The 24,927-nt window shown below is 35.0% G+C and overlaps 1 protein-coding gene across 5 annotated transcripts in view; it reads left to right on the top strand.

Annotated features, from left to right (window-relative positions):
- ANKRD12 (ankyrin repeat domain 12) overlaps window positions 1-24,927 on the top strand; it is a 67,384-nt gene that overhangs the window by 23,447 nt on the left and 19,010 nt on the right. For 4 of the 5 annotated variants that reach the window (XM_085319241.1, XM_085319243.1, XM_085319239.1 and 1 more), the window contains 5 exons: window positions 7,398-7,545; window positions 15,469-15,615; window positions 17,746-17,940; window positions 21,480-21,622; window positions 23,111-23,258. In XM_085319241.1, the coding sequence (XP_085175367.1) occupies window positions 7,398-7,545; window positions 15,469-15,615; window positions 17,746-17,940; window positions 21,480-21,622; window positions 23,111-23,258 (781 nt within the window). The remainder of the gene's footprint in view (window positions 1-7,397; window positions 7,546-15,468; window positions 15,616-17,745; window positions 17,941-21,479; window positions 21,623-23,110; window positions 23,259-24,927) is intronic. The other variant, XM_085319244.1, reaches the window with a different exon arrangement.

The following is a 24,927-nucleotide window of genomic DNA, read 5'->3' as shown; positions in this document are numbered from 1 at the left end:
TCGTTTTTTCCCTATTGTTCTCTAACTTTTAGGGCCAAGTTGCAAATATCCCTGTTCTTTTTTTTTTTCTGACTAATGCACTCCTATAGCAGACAATTGTAATTTAGCCATAGCACTAATGAATAAAAAAAGAAAGAAGAATATTCCATGTAGTGAATACTGTTAGTTTGTGATAGGCTATGRGCAAAGAACATTAAGTCAAAAAACATCTAGTGTGTCAAGTTGAGGCTAGGCCATACCTAGATTTCTTCTTTATAGCAATAAGATTACTCTGGAAAATGATTTGTAGAGTAATGAATATGTCTCCCTTTTTATCCCTTGAAAGAAACTTTTACTGTTTGTCAGTGACAATCCAGCCACAGTTTCTGAAGGTATTTTATGATACTGAAAATACTGGTTATTAGATTGATACTTTTTGATRATTGATAACTTATTTCTTGATAATTTCTTGAGTAACGGTAGTTTAGGTTTTATGTGAAACATGTTTCTATTGCAGCAATCATCCTTAGTACATTTTGTACAACTATTATATGTATTAAATCCAAAAAATCAGATTTTAACGAAAATGTCAAGTTGCTCAGAGTTCTGAGTTCTTTATTGCTGTAAGAAGAGGGAATCCATTTAACTCTGGATTTACACACTCACTTGCTCACTTGCTGTCACCGTGTTRTTAATCTAGTTTGTCTTTTCTGTAATACCACTAGATTAATGAATATAAAGACACGGGGAAACAAAAAATCAGTAAAAGATGAGGGTGCAGCGTCTGCTTCAAACTGTGGGGTTTTTTTGTGAGACGAATCAGGAAAAACAACTTTCAATCTGTTCCCAGATTGTTTTTTTGTGTCCCAGAAAAGTGAGGCAAAAGCACACTATTTCCTCTAGCTGTGATGAGCTACTGTTAGAGAAAAAATAGGAAGATAGCAGAGTAAATAAAATGGAGGAAAAAATGGCTTGCTAATGAAGGAATGAAAAGAGTTTTTTCTAGTTGTTGCTTGAGATACCATCAAATTAATTGAAATACTCAACACTAGGAAAGAGGAGGGAATCCCTGGGGCCCCACAGGCAGGAAGAACAGGAAGGCTATTGCAATGAAATTCAATGATGTCCAGTATTGCATTTTTCTTTATTCRCTTGTAGAAAAGCTATGTTTGTAGAACTTTTAGGTTATTTAACTAACTAATAAAATAAATTGTCTTCTGGGTTTATGAACAGTCTCATATCCTGACACTTATGTATTTCTGAAAAAAGCTTTTTGACGCTTCAGAAAATCTTGAAGATGTGTAATTAAGAGCTGCTCCTGTTAGCAAATCCACTTTATGCCATTCTTTCAAGTTTAGTGTCTTAAAAAAAAAAAAAATTAGAGATTGAAACAGCTTTTCATCTTTCATTCACTTTCATCGAACTAGAATAGGGGATTTGCTGGAATGTACCAGATTAAGTTTCCCAGCATACTGTTTCCCTACTAAGGTGTAACTTGATGTTTGTAATGCATTTGTTTGTACATTTGAATATGTAGAAATAAAAGAGTAAACTTTTGTAGTGCAGATTACTTTTTTCTCTAAAGGCTCTAATTTTTTGCATATAAAGGGCTCTGCACTTTAATTAAAAAAAAAAAAAAAAAAGTCTACCTTTGAGGGCCATCTTCCTCTTCCAGTCTCCATCTCTGATTTCTTCTCACCTCCCTTCCCTGTTGCACAGTACCATAGCAGAAAAATGATACCAGTTTCTGRAGCAGCTGTTGAATGCACAGCCACTCCCAAAGGAGCTGAACTATGAGGTAGCAACTAACACCTTGCTTTCCAGTAACCTTCTACCTCAGATCCGCAGAAACTGTTTCTTCTCTGCTAATACCAAGCAGTTGTGTTTGGTGTGCCATTTACCCTCATATCATGCAGTCTCTGCAAAAGCTGGATAATCTTCTGAAACAGAGATGTTCTGGTGAAAGAAAGCTGCACAAACATAGTGATCTATATGGAGATAAGACTTGTTCATAGGACAGAATAGTAAAGGTAGTTACACTTACTAGAATTCTAGATAATATAGGTGGAAATATGGCAGTTTTTTATTTGATCCAGAAAGCAATAATTTGACATTCTGTTCTTAATAGTCACACAAATCATTTCATTGACATACTGGATCTGGTGAGAGTTTGTCCGTAACTAGTTGTTCCAACAAAAGCATGCGTGTTGTGAAGATTGATCACTAGTACAGGAATTAGAAATATGGACACACATGCTAGCTTTGATATTGAAGCATATATCAATTAAGCTGGAAAACATCTTCATTGTCCACACACTTTCCTCAGTACTGTTTGGGCTTTCATTCTGCCATCAGAGATGCCTGTGTCTAATAGTGGTATGTAAAGAGCCTGGGGTTTTCAAGATCCAGACACTTGCAATGGTCCCAAAACATTTTAATGCAAAAAATGTGTTCTACCTATCACTCTTTTTCATGTAACTTTGGCTTTTTGTTTTTTTTCTGTAGAATGTAGAGATAAGCCACATCTGCAGTAAGCTTGCTCTTTCTTACTTGCTTCTGTGTCCACTAATGCATGTTTCTTATTGAAGCAGAAATTTCTTCAAACTGCTCTTGCAATTTAMTCTCTATCACTAAAGGAAAAGATGGGCAGTGTAATTATAGGGGTTCCCTGATGTGTTTATAGATACAGTGTAGATAGCAGATGCCTATTTGCTGAAAATTTTTACATGAAACAGTGTATGTTAGGATTAAATAATGTTAAAGGACACTACTCCCTAAAAAAAAATTCTCTGAATGAAAACTAATGGCCYAAGTATGTGGTAATGGAATCCTAATGATTAATATATTAAAGATAAACACCTGGAGGTTTTTTTTTTCCTTACATAACTGAGAAAAATGTTTAGCTCATATTGATTGTGGATTCTTAGCTGTTGAACTGAGAAATTTGGTAAAGTTACTGCTGTAACAAGACTTCATTTTTCATATTTATCCATGAAAGCTAACACTTAGGCTATTTTAACAACTAGTAAATAGCTATGCGAAAAGCCTAAATTTTCAGGTGTTCAGAAAACTTAAAAAAAAAAAAAAAAAAAAAAAAAAAAAAAAAAAAAAAAAAAAAAAAAAAAAAAAAAAAATTCATTAGAACTGACATTCCTGTTAAGAGCTGAGCTTGTATATGCTTTAGGGTACATATATTTTTATTTCAGTTGTTCATCTTGGGACCATAAAATACTAAATTGTAAATACACAGCAGGTAGAACAGTTGGTGTCCGCATGAGATATTTTACAAAGATGAAAATGTAATGACTTCTTAATTTATCCTGATTTCTACTTTAAGACATAAATAGCCCAAAGTTAGAAAATAAATGATATATAATCCAAGGGAGAAATGACTTTGGCTCTCTAAGCAGTTAAGCTCRTATTAGAAGAGTCCATACATACTTATGCCCCAAACCATTTTTATRCTACACGGAATACCCTTTGGCATATAATTATCTTTGATGGGGGAGAAATAAGGCTCATTCTCCTTGGGCTTAGTGCATCTGCTTGTTTATATGGCATTCTGTTGTCTCTCTTCATGTGTTGTCATTGACTGTAGAAGTACCAGAAAATAGATTTGGAAAAGTGTATTAAGAGATCATCTAGTCTACTTTTCTTCTAGCCTTCTGAGGCTGTGTTGAACAGATTAAAAATTGTGCATGCCTCATCATAGCACACAGCTATGATTTTGTTGGTATGGAGAATTTGTCTTACTTGTTACTGCATCTTACCACTGAGGCATGCATYAAATGTTGAGATGTGCAGATCCGGTTCATCTATTTTGCCAGAATAGTGAGCTGTTCTTGATTCCTGACGAATATTTGACAGAGCTTTCCTTTAAAACTTTGGTGGAAATTTCACTTTCCTTGGGAGTTTGTTCTGGTACTTAATTACCCTGACTGGCATAAGGTCGAATACTAAGTAGCATGATAAATAACCTTACTTGTCTCTTGCTGCAGTCTAAAGCCATTAATTGTTCTCCAGGTGTAGTGGGCATGGAGAGTATGTAATGCTTTTTCTTTGCAGCAGTGATTTGTTTATTTGAACCTTATTGTGTCTTCACTGAACATATTATCTGATTAGCAGTTTTCATTTTGATTTTATGAACTTGTTTAGAAAATTCACAGATTTTTCTAATTAACAGATTGCTGTATAAAAGATGTCAACTTTTTTAGTCTGCTTTTTTTGGGTCGCTGGAAACTAAACTGTAGACTACTTAGGCTAAATTTTGAACCTTGCTTTAGGTTCCTCCCTGAGAAGGAGATGTCTGTGCCGTTGCAGTGACCTGGAGTAACTAGGAGGGTGAATGCTCACCCTTTAAGTTCAACTTCCTGTTCTGACCTCAGTGAAATAGCCTATAGGCCTTGCTACCTCCTCTTGCCTTCCTTTGCTTGAGCTTGAATCCAGGAGTCTCTTACGAGTTTCTTGGCTTTTAATGTGGAGTCTTGCGATTGCTGGTTATTTTTATCAATTTCTAAAACCTTGTTTTTTTTTTTTTTTCCTGGTCTTTTTATGTTTAGACTGTTTTTCAAGTTCGCTAGTCATTTTCTTTTCTGTTTGCCAGTGTTCTGTTCTTCTCCCTTGCTCCCAGTTGTGATGCTGTCTGCATATGTAATCACACTTCTGTTTCAGCATTGAACTGGTCGCTGAAAATGCTCACTAGTGTTAGGCTTCTCCAGCACCTTCTTTCATTGCACCTTGCTAGTTGCAAAGTCACTCAGTAGTTACTCATCTCATTCCCAGGTCCCCCTTAACCTTTACTTAGCAGGCTTTATTACTTGTGGCAAGTCTCTGCCATTTTCTTTTTGGCTGCTCAGTTTATTTAAAACTTTATGAGGTACTCTGCTCTCTGCTCTATAGCATTTTAATTGTCTTCTATTTATTAATAAGGGTAAAAATACTCTTTTTTTCTATGCTGAGTCTTCTGTATGCATCCCCAAGTATAATCTAAATTATGTTAAATCTAATAGAAGCATTCAGTTTAAATGAGAGAGAAAAAAATGCTTCAAAATAAGTGTCTGAATACARTGCAACAGCGAAATCTGTCTGAATACAATGAAAAAAGTAGATTAGATGGGTGCAAATTCTATAATATTTCTCGTTTGAAAAGGCTAAATGTTTCTTTCCGCAGTAGCTAATGAACAAAATACACTCATCCAAAGATATGTATTTTTTGGTTTCTATGTATAGCCTGTTCTTCTATTTCTCAGTATATTTCATTTGTTTATATGAAAGTATTCATTTTCAACTGGATGTCCCTCCTTCTAACTAGATAATCTCACAAATTAGCATTCAGTAATACATCAAAAAATAGTGCACCATTCATAATTTTCTAGCATAATGCATGTTTGAGTTTTAAGAACAGGAATAAATGTAAAGCCATCAAATTACTTAAGTAACTTACATCTCTTTGTGACCACTTGCCCAATATATCTTACTGATTAGTGCCAAAAAAGCTAATCTTTTTAATGAATACCAAGCATGGAGAATTTGCCTTTTTTCTCCAGAACAAAGTGAGAACACTTATTTAAATAGGTTTCATGTTCTAAATTATTTTTAATTGATCCTTTCAGTTCCATAGTAACTAACATAAGATAAAATTCTAATAAATAAAATAAAGTTTTAACACCGTATTATCATACTGAGGGAAATTTAATGTGTGCATATGAGAAATGATTGAATTAAGCTGTTTAGAACAAAAAATAAGAGGTCCTGGTAGGTCCTGCCAACTGAGATGGGAAACTACTGTCTGGTGAAAGAAAACAATGGGCTTAACCTAGTTCTTCCTAGGCTGTTCTTCCTAGATTTATCCACACATTTGTAAGAGGTAATGATCATTTATGTTTGATCAGTTTTCTTCAGAAATAATAGCATAGACAGTTTATCTCCCAAGAGCTTAGGCAAGTATAAGGGATTCACATTTTGCTTGTTCTAGCACACAGGAGAAGGACTTGCTTTTTATTTGCTTGTTTTCTTTTTTTGTTGTTGTTGTTTGTTTTTAGTTCAGATTTTGAAATTCAAAGTGAAAGTAGGTTTCTTTGGGGGGCATCTGAAGCCCTTTACTTCAGGAATACTCCCTTTAGACTGCCCTGTATCCTTCTTTATGACCTCCCTGGTACAGACATTTGTCTTCTGAACTGCGTAGAGTTTTTGTGGGTTCATTTTTGTAATCATTTCTATCCATCCTTTTAGCAATAGTTTAAATTAAAAAGTTATGATATGATTGAATTACTCTTCTTACCTGTGTATTTTTTTAAATAAAGAAAAGGTAGTCTRGAGAGTAGTACCTTTACTTGGAGTTATTTTCTGATTTCTTCTAACCAGAATAAATCTCTTCACTTCCTGCTTTGAAAGTACCGAGGAACAGCCTTTTATTTACTGATTTTCAAATAAATGTGTTCCTCTTGTGCCCTTAGGAAATTAATCTGTTGGTGTTTTCACTCATCATCTCTTAAGAATGACTTAAAGTTGTGGAGTTGGGGTATATGACATAGCTGAGTAAAGTGTTTCTGTAGCATGTAATGAGAAGGAAATGCTACCTCTCTACCTTGCATATTGATCAGTAGGCAAAAAAAGGCATCTTTTGCAGAGGGTTGTCTCAAGCAGTCGTCTTACTAACCTGCTACCTTTTACATACTTCCATCTCCTATATTATCAAAGGAAACAAWTACAAATTAAGATTATGCCCATGCTGGATTTTTTTTTGTTTATCTTCTGAATGTTTTATATGCCAAAAATCTCAGGCTTCTATACTGAATATTCCAGGTAGCTTGTACTTAATTTTTTTCTGAATTAGGTACAAGTTAACTTAAGTTTCTTCGTAGATTTTCTAAGTTCCTGGTAAATTGTGCTTCAGAATATGATACATTGCACTATTTTTCTCCTTGAAGTGGAAAAGGAGTTCTGTATGGAGGGTTTTGGGGGATGGATAGAGGTAGGGGGGAGGTTGTTGGAGGGATTTTTTATTGTTTTTTACTATTCTTAGTCTGAATTGTAGTCTAGGCTTTTAATGTGATTATTATGGTCAGAGAAAGAAAGTAAGAATTCTCAGACTTGATAAAAATTTTTGTCCAGTTGATATTGTTCCTTTGCTTATTAATCAAGGCTCTAATAATGAACAGGAGTCCCACAGTGATGTATCTGGGAAGTATAAATAACACAGAAGGTTCTCCTTTTAAAAGAAAAAAAGACATTATTTTTAGTAAGGTTACTTGTAGTTTTTTTAAAAAACTTACATAATACACAAAAATTACTATATACTACACATTAATACACATGCACCTACCCTGTTATACAGCAAATTCTTTTCAGTCTGTATACATTATGAGACTATTCTGCTTTATGCAAAAATTACTTAGTATACTTTTTATTTATATCAGAGCAAGGACAAGATTGCATCCTACAACAAAACTCCAAAAGTGGATAGGAGTGATGTGGGGAAGGAGATGAAAGAAAAGTCTTCCATGAAACGTAAACTTCCTTTTACTATTAGTCCATCCAGAAATGAAGATCGCAATTCAGACACAGGTAGAACCTTTTTATTTCCTTAACTAATTATTTGTTAAAATACATCCTAATTTTATTAATTGTATATTATGTTTTCTACATTGATTCTTTTCCTACAAAAAAGGATACTAAGTATAAAAGTTGCTTGCTTCTGATTGTGAAATCTCAGTCGGATAGGCTTTCATCCTATCCGACTTTACTGAGAGCTAGCATGCCAGCATAGTATCTACATTTCCCAGTCATTCCTTAACCTCATTCTTTTGCTTCTATTTGAGCCCTAAGTCTTTCCTTTCATTGTCATTTAGGGGTCCATTTGCTTAAAGAAGTAAACTAATGAGAGAGATGCAAGTGTCTTGCTTTGAGGCACAGTTCTCTGCCGTTTGTAGTCTTTTCTGGGCAGGGAGTATTGGAAGTGTGTTTTGTCCTCTATTTAAAAAAAGTTGCAAGAATGACAGCATTAACTATTTTTAAAGTTCCTTCTCCATGACAATTTTTATTTGGTTTAAACTCTTACGATTTTTTCAGGATGCTTTTTCTGTATGGGCTGATCATTTTTGCTAACTTAAACACGTGCTATTAGAATAAATTTTAAGACTTCAAGATATTCTTAACATGGCTCTTTTCAAATCAAGAGGGAGTACTTTAGATACAATTCACAGAGAACAGTTATCTCTGCATTTACATGATCAGATGCATCCCGTTGTCCAGCAATGGTTCTGTTGCTAGCAAGACAGTATCTGTGCCCTCTGGAAGACCATTGGAAGGCATATTCCCCAAATTTCTCCATACTATGAACTACTAATTCAGTACAAAGATTTCTCATACAGTACCTGTTGTAAGTTTGACTGTTTTCATAGACTGGAAATTCTGTTAACGTGTTTAGAATCAAATGCAAGACAGAAGTATAAGCATCAGTATGTGTTTGCTTTCTGTCCAGGATTTGTTTCATGCAGAAGGTTTGCCTCCTGGATGTGTACTGGATGTATCCTGGATATATGCTTACTTATGTTACTGTGAAGAGAGTATGATATTATATCCAAATTTGAAATAGTCACATTACCAAGAAAAACAAACAGCCTCTCCCTCCCCCTAAAAACCCCAAACTTTTGGCTTTAGATTTCAGTTTTTAGTGGTATTTTATGGAATTTTAGAGGCTTATGCCACTTGATTCTGAAAAGACCATGTTCCTGGTATTAAATTCTAAGTATGTTCCCAGCATCTGCTTTCTTAAATCTRTTGCTTAGTATTAGACCATAACTATTTTTCCTAATGTAAATTAATATATTTAAGCATAATATTTAGCACTTATAATGTTTTTCATGTTGAAAATTTTCTGTCATCTCTCCCCACCCACATCAAATAATGCATTGTCACGACATCTTGTAAGGTAATGTAAACTTTTTGATATTTCTCTTGCTGTAGTGTCTCTTGTTACAGTTGCCACAAACAGGATGGATTGTACTAGGCACTCAGACATACACAAAAAGATCATATGCGTACTACAAAATGTTTGATATGAGAAGTAGCAGGGAGTTGGGATAAGATGCAATATAACAATAGAAAGTACATAGCTTTTAACTGTTGTGTGGTAAGCCTCATAGCTTGTTAAAGTCATTCTGCAGATTTTTGTATGCGTCACTGCTGAGGCGGGGAAGTAAGAGCCACCACACTGTTTTGCAGATGAGGAGCTTGAATTATGAACCTAAGCTTTCTAGAGGCCACAACATTTCCAGGACTAGAATCCCATTATTGCAGTGCTGATTCTGTACATAACCAATTAGATCATACTAGTGAGAATTAACCGTTTATTCTGGTACCACGTTTGGCACTAACATGGAATAGGATTGACATCAGTGATCATAAAATGCAGTGTATCTTTTTTTTAAAAAAAAAAAATCACATTAGACACTGAAAAGGTTTGCCATCGCTGGACTAAGCTGTTACTTCTGACAGACTGTTTCCCTGCTAACTGTATACAGAAAATGGCAAATGTTATCTGAGCAAGAAAAGAAGGAAGAGACTGCTTTTTGGAGATGAGAGAGTAAATGGAGACAGAGGGCAAAAGATAATGTGATAAAAGGCTTCCTGTTACGTTTTAAAGGTGTCTTTTGTATTATGCTAGAGAAGGAAATGATATATATGCCTTCAGGGGCATGTAGAGTGTGTTCTAGTGGGGTTCATTCTTTATTTTTAAAGACTTCTCAGCTTTCTTCTGATACTTCACAGAATCACAGAATGATTGAGATTGGAAGGGACCTCTGGAGATCATCTAGTCCACCCCGGTATAGTTACATATTCTGCAGTCGAATTTAATTGCAWTGTAGCTTTACTCCTTACTAAAGTTAATTATATGAAAGATTCTACCTGCATACTTTGATTTAGACCAGTAGAATTGATGGGGGAGGGCAAAACACTTCTTACCTATTTATTTTTATGGTCTCTGATTTCAGGTCTTCCAATCCAAAGACACCGTTTTATTTAGAGGCCATCACAGATTTAGACTACTTAAAGAACTTTATTTAAATTTCATTAATTTTTAAAATATTTTGGTAACTCTTAAATAAGTCTCTACACGGTTATCTGAGTGAGAATAAGAAGCAAGTGCTGTTTTTGTGAAGGACAAGTTTCTTTGATTGCTTCGCCTTATTAATCTGAAGACAAACAAGTGAATTTGTGTAGAAAGTTGAGCGTAACTGAAGATGGCAAAGATCTCTTCATTCTGAAGATAACCATAGGCTGACTATTCACAAAAAAAAAAAAAAAAAAAAAAAAGGAAAGAAAGAAAGAAAGGAGAGAAATACCTAAAATAGAATTCAGTCTTGGAACAACACTGAGAATGTTTAGTTTTGTTGATCTTTCTTTCAAATGATGTTTTCCAGACTGTTTGTAACAATTTTGGTTTTGTTTTCTGGTGTCTTCAATTGCTGTTTAAAATTGCCCGAATATGTTAGTCTTATTTCTTTTGACACTTATCTGTCATCAAGAAAAGTAAAATAACTCCTCTTTGTTCTCCATGCATACATCRTAGTAACACAGTGTATATACTTCCTCTAGTTGCACACTTACACATTTAAATATATGCCCTGCAATCCTCTCATGAAGTTAGTGGGGCTCCTAAAGGGTCTGTTTAAAAAACCATGACTGCTTAGTGGATTTCGACTTAATGTATTGTTCAACCATTATGAAAATTTTTTTAACTGTAGTTTGCCTAGAAGCAGTAGAGTGGAGAGGGTGTGTGTGTGTGTACATACCTGTCCAAGAACTGATTAATTAGGCATCACAAAAGTACTTGTTTCTCTGCAGTGAACAGTATACTGTTGTTCCCTTCATCACATTTGCATCATTCTTTCTCTAACTGAATATAGGAAGGAGTGGTTAGTCATGATGCGTTTCTCTTTAAAATAACTTAAGTCAGATTATAGATCACAGAGATGTCATCATTTTAATAGTAACTGTAGTTCTATTAGCATCATCATCTGTAGATCTGATCATCTTGACCTATTTTCTACTGTTTATTACTAATAAGGATATTAGTCTTGCTGTATACCACTGAATCTTATAAATTCACTAGAATTTTTTTTTAACCAACTTACCTTTAAGCTTCACAGGGACACATTTATTACTCCAGTTATTCTTTGTAACTCTCACTGTTGTGGGAGTTTTACATGAAACTATAGACTATTATGAACCACTGAAGTTTGAATTTGTTTGTTTGTTTTATTTCCTTTGTCCACTAGATGGCTGTTTGACCAAAGTGATTATTGGGTTAGTTTGGCAGAGTTTATTTTAAGAAATCCATGTTGTATATTGTTTACCAGCTTCTTTTCCTAAAGAATCTAGAAATTATTTGCCCAACAAATTTGTAATGTCCAAATCAAAACAAACAAACAATTATTGACTGCCTTGGGACATAATTTGTCATGTGTAAGTTCTCCTAGAGTACATGTCAGTGGTGCTGGTGTTCTTCCTGCCAGTACATTTAAGCACTGTGAGCAAATTCCGCGAAGCCCTTCCACAAGAAAAGTGCTTGTGCATCTGCAGCACTGTTTCACATACCTTGACTATTTATAATCCTTTTTTAAAGTGTTAGATGGAAAGCATATATTTCAAAAGGAAAAAGTTACAAGGAAGTTGTCCAGGCAGATTTGGCTGCATATTTTGGAGATTGTTCTATAAAGATGATAAAACATAAAGCCAGTTGAAGAGATTTGGGGTTTTTATAACAAGTGAATTCCCAGATGTTATGTTTCTAACTCTTGAACAGCACACAAAAGTGACAGGAAAATGAATATAAAAGAATGAAGGTACTTGTGTTGGCCATAAATTTTGAAAACATAATACTGAAAAAAAAGAAAAATTAGGCTTTTAAAAATTGTCATTGACAGTCAATTTTATAAGTAAATTTCTACAAAAATTTTTTAATGATACTGTTCCTCAATTAGATAAGTCATTACTGTTCAAATTATATAAGCATCAAGTACACAATTGTGACCACAAAATACTTCTTCCTTTTTGCTTCCTTCCACCCCTGTGGAATCCTGTGTCATCTTATCCGGTAGATTCAGATCCAGGCATGCACAGGACTACTGCTACTGGGGGGAGAGTTTAATACCTTCTTACAGGACATATTCAGGTAAATGGATGATCGACTGTGCCTGCTGGAGTCCTGTAACAGATTTTTTTTTTTTTTTTTGGTTAGTTTCATTGTTGAACATACTCATTCAATGTATTCAGCTATTTATATTTTCTGAAAGCACATAGAATTTTAACATAAGTTAAACGAATTTTTTTGAATAATAAAGGCACAATTATAATTTGGTGAGTGGAGTTACATTTTTACTTGGTACTTTAACTGGTAAGATCTGTAAGTGCTTTGCACGCTTTATGTAGAAGAATAATTCGACACACTGAAATGCATTTGAATACATAGGTAGGACCTTGCTTTTGTCTGACAACACTGAACACAAGACATGAGTAAATGGCACTCATATACTGAGTAGTCTTTTCTAACAAAGTGATAAAAATATAGATTAAGGTAACTAGAAAATTACAATACGTAGTGAAAAAGTAAAAGCTAGATCATGGAAAGTTTTGTGGTGGTGGTTCATTATTTTCCCAGTCTGAGTATAGCTTAAGTATGAGGAATAATTCAGAATTAAAATGCATCTGTTTTTCTAGAAAACAACCATGGGGAATAAATACCATAAGGAAGAATCAGCAAACTGAAATGCATTGTTTTGGTGGGAGTACTAAATTAGTCAACAAAGAGTGTGCAGTAAGTTATCCTTAGAGATAAAAATGCATATTCAGAGTGAAAGTGCAAAGTACAGTTTTGCTGTAGGTTTTCTTTGGGTTTTTCTATTGCAGCCTTTTTCCCCCCCATAGGACACTACTGTTGATTTGGATATTAAATGCATTTTTAGATATTCAGAAGTATGAGATGCATGCAATTAAGGAAAACATCAACAATTACATATGTAAAAGGGATCTCCTTGTTTCCTTTTTAAATGTGATGGATAAATTTGTAGTTTTTATTATGTACATAGGTCTGTAGTTTTCCATTCTTAAAGTAATCTTGCTTACAACTGTTTAGATTGTAAAAACATGCTTTTATTATTTGGTCACTAGAGAATTTAAGATACCCTCCACTCTGTGCTTTCCTGTACCTCAATAGCATTGCATTAATAAAGCCTATGTATATAATCAAGCCTAGAAGATGAGATGTAGAGAGCACTAGGAAGGCAGAGAATGAGCCGAGAGAGGAAGCGAATGAAATGAGGAGAGGAACAGAAAAGGACTGAGGCAGAAATGAAGAAAACCAGAAGATAAAAAAGGAGCAGTTCAGGGCTGAACACCGTGTGGAATAGTACATGGTTAGGAACTTCAGTGGGACTTAAGCATGTAATCTGTAATTCTTATTTTTTGGCTCTCTGCATAAGTGAAGTTTGCCTCAGTGGAGACTTCTGTTTTAAGATTTTCTGCTTTTGCAGATGATAGGTTTTTAATTAAGCTTTTTTTAAAAAAAAAAAAAAAAGAGAGAGAGAGAGAGAAGGAGACATATTTTAAGTTATGTGTCTTCCAGCTCAATGATTGCCTCCTGCTGGTACTAAATGACTTGAATCAGGTGTTTGTGGTTCAAATTCAGAAAGGAAACTGGGAGACCAATTAACAATAAGGATGGTGATTAAAAAAAAATAAAGCCCCCCAAAATCTTCAGTGTACCTTAATTGCATTTTCATACACYTTGTTCATGTGGTCCAAAATATTAAGGCTAATTAAAAACTGAATGAACAGTGCCTCATCAGATGGTTATCAGTTACAGTAAGAATAGGATATGGAAAGGTATTACATGAAGGGCTAAATAGGTCAGTGTGGCAGCCAGGCTTATATAAGTAATATAAATGCCAGACAAGCTTTGGCATTTTAATATGGCTAAGTCTGGTTTATCAGTCCAACCTTTTTTGCTTTTTTCTTATTTTCTCCCTTTCATTCATCGTACATTCCCAGTTATAGTTTTTAGATCTCAGCTTTGTGTCGTGTTCTTTACTTACTTTATGGGTTAGCACGTCAGCCAGCCGCAGAGGAGATAGCAGGCAATAGACATCCTTCCTCCTTACGGAATTCCATCTGTTGCTTTGCTATCAGTAACGCAGTCTGGAGGGTGGGTTGGGGTTCCCTGTAACTGTAGAGAGCAGAATACTGTCCGCTTAATGGCCTGTTAAGACGGTAGAAGGTAAGAAATTTGCCAGAAGGAGTGCAGTAAAGCAAACGGTATCACTGGAAAAGCTAGTACTTGCTGGCATTGTTAGAGAGCTGTTTTGTCTGCTATATGCATTACTTAAACTGGGCCTTTCTGGAAGGAAAACTAAGGGCATTATTTGCTAAAGGATTTTAAGATATTATTTCTGTTGATTAATGCCATTAGAATATTCTTCAGCCTATTCCTTCTTGACCTTTTTGGTTACAAATTTAACTGTTCAAAAGATCTTTAAGTCCAAATCATCAAATATGTTCCTAAGGCTCTTTGAGCTATCTCTTGATATCCATAGTGTTTATATTCAAGCGGTAATATTAGGGCTCTGGGGAGAAACAGAGATACTGTACATGTAACATGCAAGTAATAYGAACTTTTTACAGAATGTAAAATCCTAAAGTTGACAAGAACTTTTTAAGATTGGGCGGGGGGGGGGGGAGGAAGAGCAATTGCTTGGGTAATTGCAGAAAGTGAATGGTCTTCACTGTACATAAATGCAAACTAATACATCTCCAGAAACATACAGTTAAAAATTATTTACGTGGGAGGGAGGTCCCTGGAAAGTAGTTGTACTGAAAGATATTTATATATGAAAGTTTGTTTTGGTGCTAAGCTCATTAAATACTATTGCAGTTAAAAGCAATTTAGTCAAAGCTACCTTACCACAAATCAGTTGTTTTCTATCATGCTTTGAGGTTAATGCTTATGTTTGATTTAGGAGACATCAGTAGACAAATGAAGGAAGAGCTTTTGAAAAGGATGCAAGATACAGACCAGAGTTTCCAAACTATACAAAACTAGTTTCAAAATTTGTTACTTGAGTTATAAAAAAAAAAGTTGTCTGATTTTTAGAACACATTTAACTGATCTTGAGTTCTGGGAGAGTTCACAGGTTTTGAATAGGTCTGAAAATGATCTGCAACAACAGGCTTTTCATCTTCTAGAATTTTTAAGTAATCTTCCTTAATGCTTTAAGTAGTTTACTCAATAGCTTATTATCCTGGTACCATTAGAACAAGTAACTAAAACTAACACAAGTGTAACAAATCAGAGATGCAATTTCTGTTTTTATCTTCCTTYCTTCCTTCCCCCCAAGGGAAGCTCACATACTTCAGAAAAGAATGTTCTATTTCTAGAAATATGTTTTAATAAAACGGCAGTTTCAGAGTATTATATGTTAATATTTCCAGAAAAAGAAGGTCCGGAGAAAAAGAAAATGAAGAAGGATGCTGGAAATAAGAAATCAGCACCAGTTAGCATTCTTTTTGGTTATCCTCTGTCAGAGCGCAAACAGATGGCACTTCTCATGCAGATGACAGCAAGAGACAACAGCCCAGGTGATACTCTCACAAAGTTAACAATATTCTTTCTCCTGCCTGTCTCATTCCTTCCTTGTAAGATTAGGCTGAAACTTGCAGTTTTTTTCAACGATCCTTGATTTTTTTTTTTTTTTTTTAATTGAAAAACTTTTTGAATTATGAAATATCATTTTCTCTGTGCAAATAATCCTAGTAAAACTCTATTTTGCATTGAAGAGTGCATGGATGGAAAACTCCTGACCTTTATTTATTATGTGCAAAAGTTACTGAGTTGTTATATTAGCTGTAAAACCTGAAAATCTGTTTTCTTTGATTATTTCACTTCTCAAACACTCTGTTTCATTATTTTATTTTTTATTTTATTTTTTAACTGAAACACCATCTGTTTTATGGAGTTTAACTATTGTCCCGTTGTCTCTGTTTGGAGCAGAATTTCRATATTAATTTAGAATAAAACTGGAATGACTTGCTGGTATTTCATGATGGGAGAGTATGCTTTTACAAACTATGCTTGGTCCAATTTTGTTGGGGGGAAAAAGTATATTCCAAAGGTGTAATGGTTTTATAAAATCTGCATTTAAGAGTAAGTAGTAGTGTTTCCTAAGGAATTTGGTGTCAGTTAATTAATCTTTGATTATCCTTCTGAATTTAAAACCAGATTTATCTACAGAAAGGCAGGCCCATTCAACAGCAGCAGGAGGTGTYTTTAGAAAATTCCTCAGGCTTTGGAATACTCTCAGAAAAAAGGATATTCTTAAGTCTCTGATGCTGGGGAAGTTTAACCTATATATGAAAATCTGAGTCYCTGAGCCATAGGCATGCTCTCAGTTTGAGGATTAAACCCTCGGAATCGTGAAGATGAAAACTGTGGGACTGTGTGGGTCTAGCTTCCTATCAGGTGTTAAAGTTGCAGAAGAATTTGCATTTACAGGCGCTCTCCTTTCCATCAAACTGTAAGAATCTGAAGTATTGTATACTTTTCTCCAAACTGTAGTTGAAATTGAACCAGACCGTTTTGAGGCATTACACTTTTAGATGGTAGGCATTCTTCAGTTGAATAACATTTGAAGGGAAGTACTTCAGATATAACCCTGTGTTTTCAGTATGTATTTATATCCATAGATCAATTTTTTATCATAATATAATAATTAAATACATGAATAACAGTAAGCAACAACATAATCAAATACATTAATAACTTTTAATTATTAGAATAATTAAAATAATATAGAATAGTATTTTAATTCATTCCCTGTAACCAGTACAGTACAGACTGTCGAAATACAGTCTTTCTCTTTGTTTTAATCTAGTTTTGTGGCTTCTTCTCTTATTTTWGAGATAATGCATTTTATCAAGCTACTGTTCATGAGAATAGATTTGAGACCAGATTTTCAAAGGCATTTTTAAGTGCCTGTAATTAGGTGCTCATAAATGCATAACTTAGCAGCTGCCAAATTAGAAGTTAGCAGTTTTGGGGAAGTGGGTGGTTGATCTGCTCAGGTGCTGTTGAAAATTCTACTGGATATGTCTGTATCTTTAGATGCATTACATGCTGCAGATCTGTTTCTTAGCATATGTCAAAACAATTCCATACAGGCAGATCAGGATACAGGTTTTGCTATGTCTTCCTCTGCAATTTAAAAAGTTGCTATCCTGGCTGCTACTTTCTCCTCTCTGGACTATTTTTTAACCTGGAATACTTTATTGATGCTATTTGCTGCTCAGCTCCCAAAAAGCAGTGGTGTTGGCACAATTGAGAAGGTGCTGTGAGTAGAATACACAGCTATTAATTAAACCTTAAACTGGCATCCCACAAGAACCGTAGCTGGAACTATGCTGGGGGAAGAAGGGGAGCGACAGTAATCTGTGTGGTGATGCCTTGTGTTATTTTGAAAGAGTCTATACTGGAGTGTGTGAACCTTGTACTTTGGATAGGATTTATCTGTCCTTGAAATCCGTTTGAAAAATAGTGTAACTTTGTGAACACCCTTTCTTACATTGCAAATGTGTATTGTGTATACATGTAAAGTCAGTTACATTATTTAAACAATTATTTGCTGATTTTTTGTCATCTTTAAGAGTTAAAACAAAGTAAAGTAAAAATAGTGTTAAATAACTTAAAGTGATTGTTTTAAAACTTACTTGTAGATTCCACCTTAACTTTGCAAACAACCCCAGCACAGAAGAAAACTTCCACCTCTTCTTCAAGACAAAAAGACAAAGTTAACAAGAGAAATGAACGAGGGGAGACTCCTCTACATATGGCAGCCATTCGAGGGGATGTTAAACAGGTTAAGGAGTTAATCAGTTTAGGTGCAAATGTGAATGTAAAAGACTTTGCAGGTAAGTTAATACACATTCTTTTAATCGTTCAGATTCAAAATTAATATTGAACTTCCTATCAGAAGTTTAATTTCAGTTTATTCTGCATGCAAATGAAAAAGTATATCTTAATCAACTATGACTTTTTCAAATCACGTTTTTAATTTTAATGGCAGAGGTAGTACTTGGATAGTATAGTACACAGTATTTTATTAGTAGAGTATATTAATATCTGCGTATTCAAATTGTGGCCAGGACCCTTGCAGGCTATGCATGCACAAAAATAAATGGGCATGCTTGTTAACTTCATAAAATTATACTAAGCAATGTTGGTAACTGAAAAATGTGTTTGTAGGTTATATAAGGAGATGGAAATTTTAGTAGTGACAGTGAATCTGGTAGCACTATAGTATGCATCATCTCGGGGGGACAATATGCAATAAAGCAGACAAGTGTGGTATAGCTTGCAGTTGTCATCTAGGTTAATACTAGTTTGGATATGCCAGTATCTACTGTGATTACATCCCTGATCAATAATCATTAAGATAAGGTGCCTCCTGTTCCATATTTTTTGTATCTTTTATTTAGTATCTTCCAGTACCTTTTTTAGTATCCTTTTTGTAGGGAAATAAGTCTGTACTGCTGGTTGCTTTGTCTGTAAGACCCTCCCAAATAACTTCTAAAACCTGCTGGGAAGCTTCTGACTACTTTGCTTTTAACAGTGTTGCAATAGGCAATTTATACATGTCTTTTTGGGAAAATGAGGGGGAGAAGTACATTTGAGGGACCCAAAGTAATACCTCCACAGAAAACAGATTTGGCAGTTGTGACTTCAGTAGTTGCCATCTGTTGATTGGCCAGGCACCAAATTAAAGCAAAGTACTTTCTAGTTTTTCCTTAGCTAATTAAAAAATAAAATGGCAAAAGAAGTAGCTAGGGTATTAAGTAGAGATTTAAGCTCATAGAAGAGGGGTTGAGGTAATGAGGAGAGGTGGAACAGAGTGAAAGGAAGGATGATTCAGAGCAGTGCAGGGTTAGGTAAGCTGGGGAGGTGGTTGGGGGAGTCTAAGGGGCATCTGTAGAAGATAGGATTCAGTAGTTTKTTTTATTTCTTACATGCAAGGGAAACTCAAAATCAAATACATATTCTATAAAGAATGAATCATGGGAAAAGGGGGAAATAACTATACAAAAGAGCAGAGTTGCAGATTTTGTTGAGATCGCTTTCTATAAAAAACGTGATGCTGGAGAAAACTTAACAAAAATTGTGGGAATCCAAAGAGAATATGGAGAATATTGAGAATTTCTATAGAAAGCATAATGCTGAAGAAAGCATAATAAAATTTGTCGGAAGATGCTGATATCCCAAGGGAATACAGAGAATATTGAGAGTATCAGTTGTTATAGCTAACTGGCAGTACCAGCAACCTAACCACTTTTGATGGTTTATAGGCATTGCATAATTGAAGCAAGAATATATTGAAAGCCTGGATGAGAGTTTTGAGTGTGAGAGATACTGTTGAAAGAACTTTGTGGGTCTAGACTTACGGAGAAGCCTGTTGAAGATGTTCAGGTTACTGGTCTGAATGACCCGTAGGTGATGGGTGATAATGATTATGAGGAGAATTATATTCTCAACGGGAATAGTGAAATAAGAGTTAGAAAACACCAGTGAAGGCAAATAACTGTATGGTGTGGTTAGTTACCAGCTCCAACTTGACATCAAAAGAAGATATCAATGAGATGGACTAAAACATGATTTAAGTGAGAAACAGAAGAGTAATTTCTTGGAATAGAGAGGGTAACTGCATTTGTATTTGAAGATGGGGCTGCCCAGGAGTGATCTGTTTAAAAAAAAAAAAAAAAAAAAAAAAAAAAAAAAANGGGATCTTCAGAGAATTTCAGAGGAGAGATGAAAAGACCTTGTTGAAAGAGCAGCTTTAGAGAATGAGTTGGAGGTTCAGGAGTAAAACCAATAGAAATCTTGTGGTAAACAGAAATGCTTCAAGAAGAGAGGTTTGGTTAATACTAGAAGTAGGGTGAAGGATGGGGAGGGTGGTTGTGAGCTGATTTTTGAGAACTAATTAGGAGCAAATCAAGAGACTTAAGAATTCTAAAAAAGGTGTTTGGGGTCAAAKGAAATGCTTTTCTATGGGTAATCTGAAGTGAGAAGCAGAGGTGGCTGAGCTTCAAAATCCTGTGAAGAGGAGGAAGTCAAGAAGAGAGGAGGATTTGAGGAGTGACTCATGGATGGAGACAAGTGAGGATTTAGAATTCAAGGAAGTTAGAGAATTTGAGTGCGATTTATCTAACAATTTGGCAGAACTGAAGAGAGAGAAAATGAATTAGTAATGGAGGAAATAACCATGCTCATAGGATATCTGCCAGCAGTATCTTCTGTGAACAGGAGCGAAGAAAATGTTGAGAGCAAGCCAGGACTGGAGTTGGCAGACTGGTCATTGACAGTTCAGAAAGATGAAGCAGAGATGATGTGSAGAAGAATGAATTATGGAGAGAATTAGTGAAACACATCACTGATAGAAGGAAGATGATGGGGTCAAAATGCTGAGAGCAGAAGACTCTCATTACTGGCAGGGAGTGGGAAAACAGCAAGTGTCAAGAAGAGAGAAAGAACAAAGTAGTCAGGAAAGTGAGTGACTCAAGTGATGACTGGAGAGGAAATTCAGTATTGAAGGCTCAGTATTTAGCTGCAGAGTAAGTTAGAAGCTCCTTTTTATTAAGTGAGTGGAAGGTCAGAAGTGGAATGAGAGTTGAAAGAGTATTATTTTACTAAGTAATTAGTAAGTTTTGGGTTCCTAAGCTGAGGTGCAAGCCTGCTACTGATGAGAGACAGAGTCCAAGTGAATAAACTCTTCCAGACTTGCACTGGCTATGTTTAAAACAAAAGTTGAATGCGTTCCCAGAAGTGCGCTTTGAAATGGCAACAACAGGCTGGAAGTTGAGGGCATCTGTGGCTGAGGGTATGCTACAAAAAAAGTGAGGAGCACTGGATTATTAATGTGAAAATCAAAATTCCTAAAAATGACTAATATTCTAGAAGTCAGTTTTCTTGTGATATTTCTAAGTAGCCTATTACCTAGATTAATTGTGGTTAAATGTCACAAATGATTCCTGGTACGTGTTCAATGACTTTAAAGAAACACTGATTGTAATAATTTATCATATTTATTCTATCTAGAAAAAGTTTGGAAACCATACTGTTGGAAAGAATAGTGCTGTGCATATGTACCTAATAATGTGTTTAAAGAATTTCTAACATACTTAGCTTTGGATTTTTGACCAAAATTTCTCTTTCACTATTTGATTAGTGACTTTTGTATTCAGTTTAATCACAGTGAATTTTGTAATTTGTTGGCATGAGACCTAAAGTTGGAAAAGCATGTGTTGATCATCAGATGGATGCTATAACTTTCTTGTGAATTACTGTGTGATTATGTTTTGAAATATTTTAAGGAAATAGAGATTTAGAGTACAGGGAAAAAAATAAAAACCTTCAGTCTTTGACCTTTCAGACTTGCACTTACCAATTTTTACTGTAGGTTGGACACCTCTGCATGAAGCTTGTAATGTTGGTTACTATGATGTTGCTAAAGTCCTGATAGCAGCAGGAGCAGATGTGAACACGCAGGGCTTGGATGATGATACACCACTTCATGATTCTGCGAGCAGTGGGCATAGAAATGTAAGTGCATTGTGGGAGTGGTGGAGGATAAATAAGTAGTTTGAAATTCTCAGTCATTAGAACAAATTTTAACTGTCCTAATTTCTCTCAGATGCTTTCATAATGTTGTTTCTGCTGTTTGGGGGACATCTTAAAGTTGTTTTGGTTTTCTGTTTCATCTTGCTTTTCACCTTACTTCCATTGCCAGATTTTGTATTAGTGTCTGCTTTACTAAATGGTTGGAAGTTTTCTTTTACATTCTTTTTAATAAACAGAAATATTTTGGAAAGACATACTGATTTCTCAACAGAAAAATGCTTCTAAACCATGTGTATATGTGTGCACACATCATATGCRTACAGGTAAAATATACTCCAAATTTACTTTGGTAAATTTGTTTATGGGCACAGAGCTTAGGTAAATATATTCCTGCTCTTTTTTCAAAAATAACAATTAATGACTTAGGGAAGGTAAATGAATCACTGCCAATACTTTATATCACTTTGTGAATCTGTTGTTGTTTTTACAAACCAGATGCAAAAATGACTCCACTCTGCCTTTGTCTTTTATTTACTTACTGATTGTGTGATATGCTTTGTAAAACAAAAAGTAGGAGCTATTCTTATGTCAAGATGACCTTCCACACAAGACATACAGGTTGATAGGCTATTCTTTGAAGGCTAGAGGGAATTACAATAACCTGATTTTGATGTTTTTATTATTGCCTGTTTCTTACGGGTATCTTAACACAAATGGGTCTTTATATGGACCTTGAATAAAATAATAGTAGAGATTTGGAAAATAACCTTATCTTGCTTGTCCAGTCTCAATATATATAACGTCACCAAGATGRTCACAGGTATGTATTAGAAAAGAAAAATGAAGCTTCTTGTTACTGTATCACTGTCTGCAAAGAAAAAATGTTACTGGATATTGAGCTGAAAATGCAGTGGCCTTGGTCTTGTAACTTTTCAGTTTTGCARTTGGTGTTAGAGAAATTGATGATTTTGTTGTGATCTTACTCAGTTGGGAATGGAAGTAGTTTGATCTTCCCCCAAGGCATTTGGATCTGTAACTTGAGCTTTTTTGAAATGCTGTAAAAATCAATAGTAATGCTACTTAAAATCTTTTCTGATCCTTAAAGTACTATAAAATTTGGAGCAAGGAAGTAAATTGAGTGCACAGGAGTAGAGAGATCTGGTGAGGAACGAGATGAATTGTGTGAGGAAATGCTAGAACAGCAAGAACAAAAATGTTGCTTTTCTTTATGATAATAAAATATCTGTATGATAGTGAACACCTTTCTTTAATCCTTTCTGTTACCTCTTTTAACAAATAGATTATGTGTACTTGGACTTTACATCCCACTACTGAAGTTTTGCTCTGCAGTCTCACCTTCTTATCTAAGGGTTAGAGATCACATTATCCATGTTTCATGTGCAACTAAAGATTTTTATGCTGAAGTAACACGTTTGGAAATACTGAAAGCTTGTTTATTTAATGCTGCAGATTGTGAAGTTGCTGCTTCGTCATGGTGGAAATCCATTTCAAGCCAACAAGCATGGGGAGAGACCAGTTGATGTGGCTGAAACYGAAGAGTTGGAAATGTTGTTGAAAAGGGAGGTGCCTATTTCTGATGATGAGGAGAGTTGCTCAGGTAGAAGTAGCCCTTTAGTTGCGTACTACTGCAAGTGTATTACTTCATCTAAAGTTAGATATTTTAATCTTCTGGGTAGCATTAGCTACTAAAAGCTGCTGCAAGTAGGAACGGATACTGCTAAGGTTGTTTTCTGCTTTTCATTTTCCAGCTGCTCAACTGAATTGAATTCTCTGAAATTTTTATGCTGATTTTTGTTTGTTTGTTCTTTTTCTCTCTCCCTCTCTTTATTAATTCCTCTTCTCCTTCCCAAATCAGCCCTACTTCAGAATGGTGGTTTCTATCAAGAGAAAAGTATGGAGAAAATACCATATTTATTAGATTGTAAAGTGCTTGGTAAGAGGTCTCTTTGGGAAAATCCGCTCCAGAGTCACTTATTTCATATCCTCAGTAGATGAAGCAGGAGCTGGTGTTATACATGAATATTAGTTAGTTATACTTGCTTTGTAAGTCAAAGTTCCTGCCTATAGGAGAATCACTGATTTGYGAAGGTGAGAAGTTAGTATCTTGTTTATACAGAGGCAGTAATCCTTGGCCCCTCTGTATTCCTGCAGATTTGGGAGCAGGTATCACCTCTGAGAGCACAGAAGGAGTTACTGTCACCATAGAAGCAAAGATTCTTGACCATGAGTAACTTGCTTGAGTAGTAGACAGGAACTTTTAATTCCTCTTTCGTAGTATCTTCAAGAACTCTGATTCTTTTGAGTAAAATTATATGAGTGAGAGCACCATGTCATGTAATGGTTAAAGTCAGTCTAGTTTTCTCTGRCAAATTGAAAAAAGAAAAAGAAATGCTTTCTGTTCAAGATTTCCCTATATTTCAAGAAAAAAAAAGCGTATTGCCCTATATATAGGGTAAGTACATGTTGTAACATAGTGTTACATTTTTTGCATACGAAAAGGGACTTGAAGTACAGTGCATAGCCATATTGTTTTAAATGTATAGACCTGGCACTTCACCACAGAGTCTGCTTAAGTTTGACCAAATTACTAATCTTGAAAGATTTTTTTTTCATGCACATGATTGGAACTTGTTACTACTTAGCAGTTGATTCTTCAACATTTTCTGACCGTGCAGAGTATTCTGTAGTTTCCGTGAGATGTCTTGTAAGGCCTGCAGAATGTTTTCTTTAGATTCTCAAGGAGAATTCTCCAGGAGAATAGGTGTTGATCTCCTATATTTCTATTATTTTACYCTTTGTCATTCAAGAGAAAGGAGTAAACTATCTTGTGCAAGTGTTTGGAATGGGGAAATACTGTTTTTTAACTGTTTCTGTCTCTTGTTACTTACTTATTCAGTATGTAAAATCTCTAGTCCATGATACTGAATGTTAGAATACTGTTCCCTTTTAAAAGTGACCTGATAGATCGAACTGGAGAGACTTGACTTAGAACCTTGTTAGGAGGGAACAATACACTTTCATGTTCTATGTTTTTATATAAGCAGGTTGTGAAAAATTTAATTTTAAGAACAGTTGAGAGGTTTACATGCATAACATGTTCTGAACWTGTAAGTCAACATACCAGGTACAGCCTACTTCATACCATGCAGTTATATAGCAGAGAACAGTTCTGCAAAWTTACAGTATAGTCTACTTCAGGCTGTCTACCTTGGGCCCTCAGAGATTCACAAAGGAATTCCCTTATACYAGCAGGTCTTTTCTTTTTA

The sequence above is a fragment of the Rhea americana genome, unplaced genomic scaffold (genome assembly GCF_003343005.1).
Source record: "Rhea americana isolate MKP2758 unplaced genomic scaffold, rheAme1 scaffold_58, whole genome shotgun sequence".
NCBI classification, from domain to species: domain Eukaryota; kingdom Metazoa; phylum Chordata; class Aves; order Rheiformes; family Rheidae; genus Rhea; species Rhea americana.
This window is presented reverse-complemented; position numbering and strand designations above follow the sequence as displayed.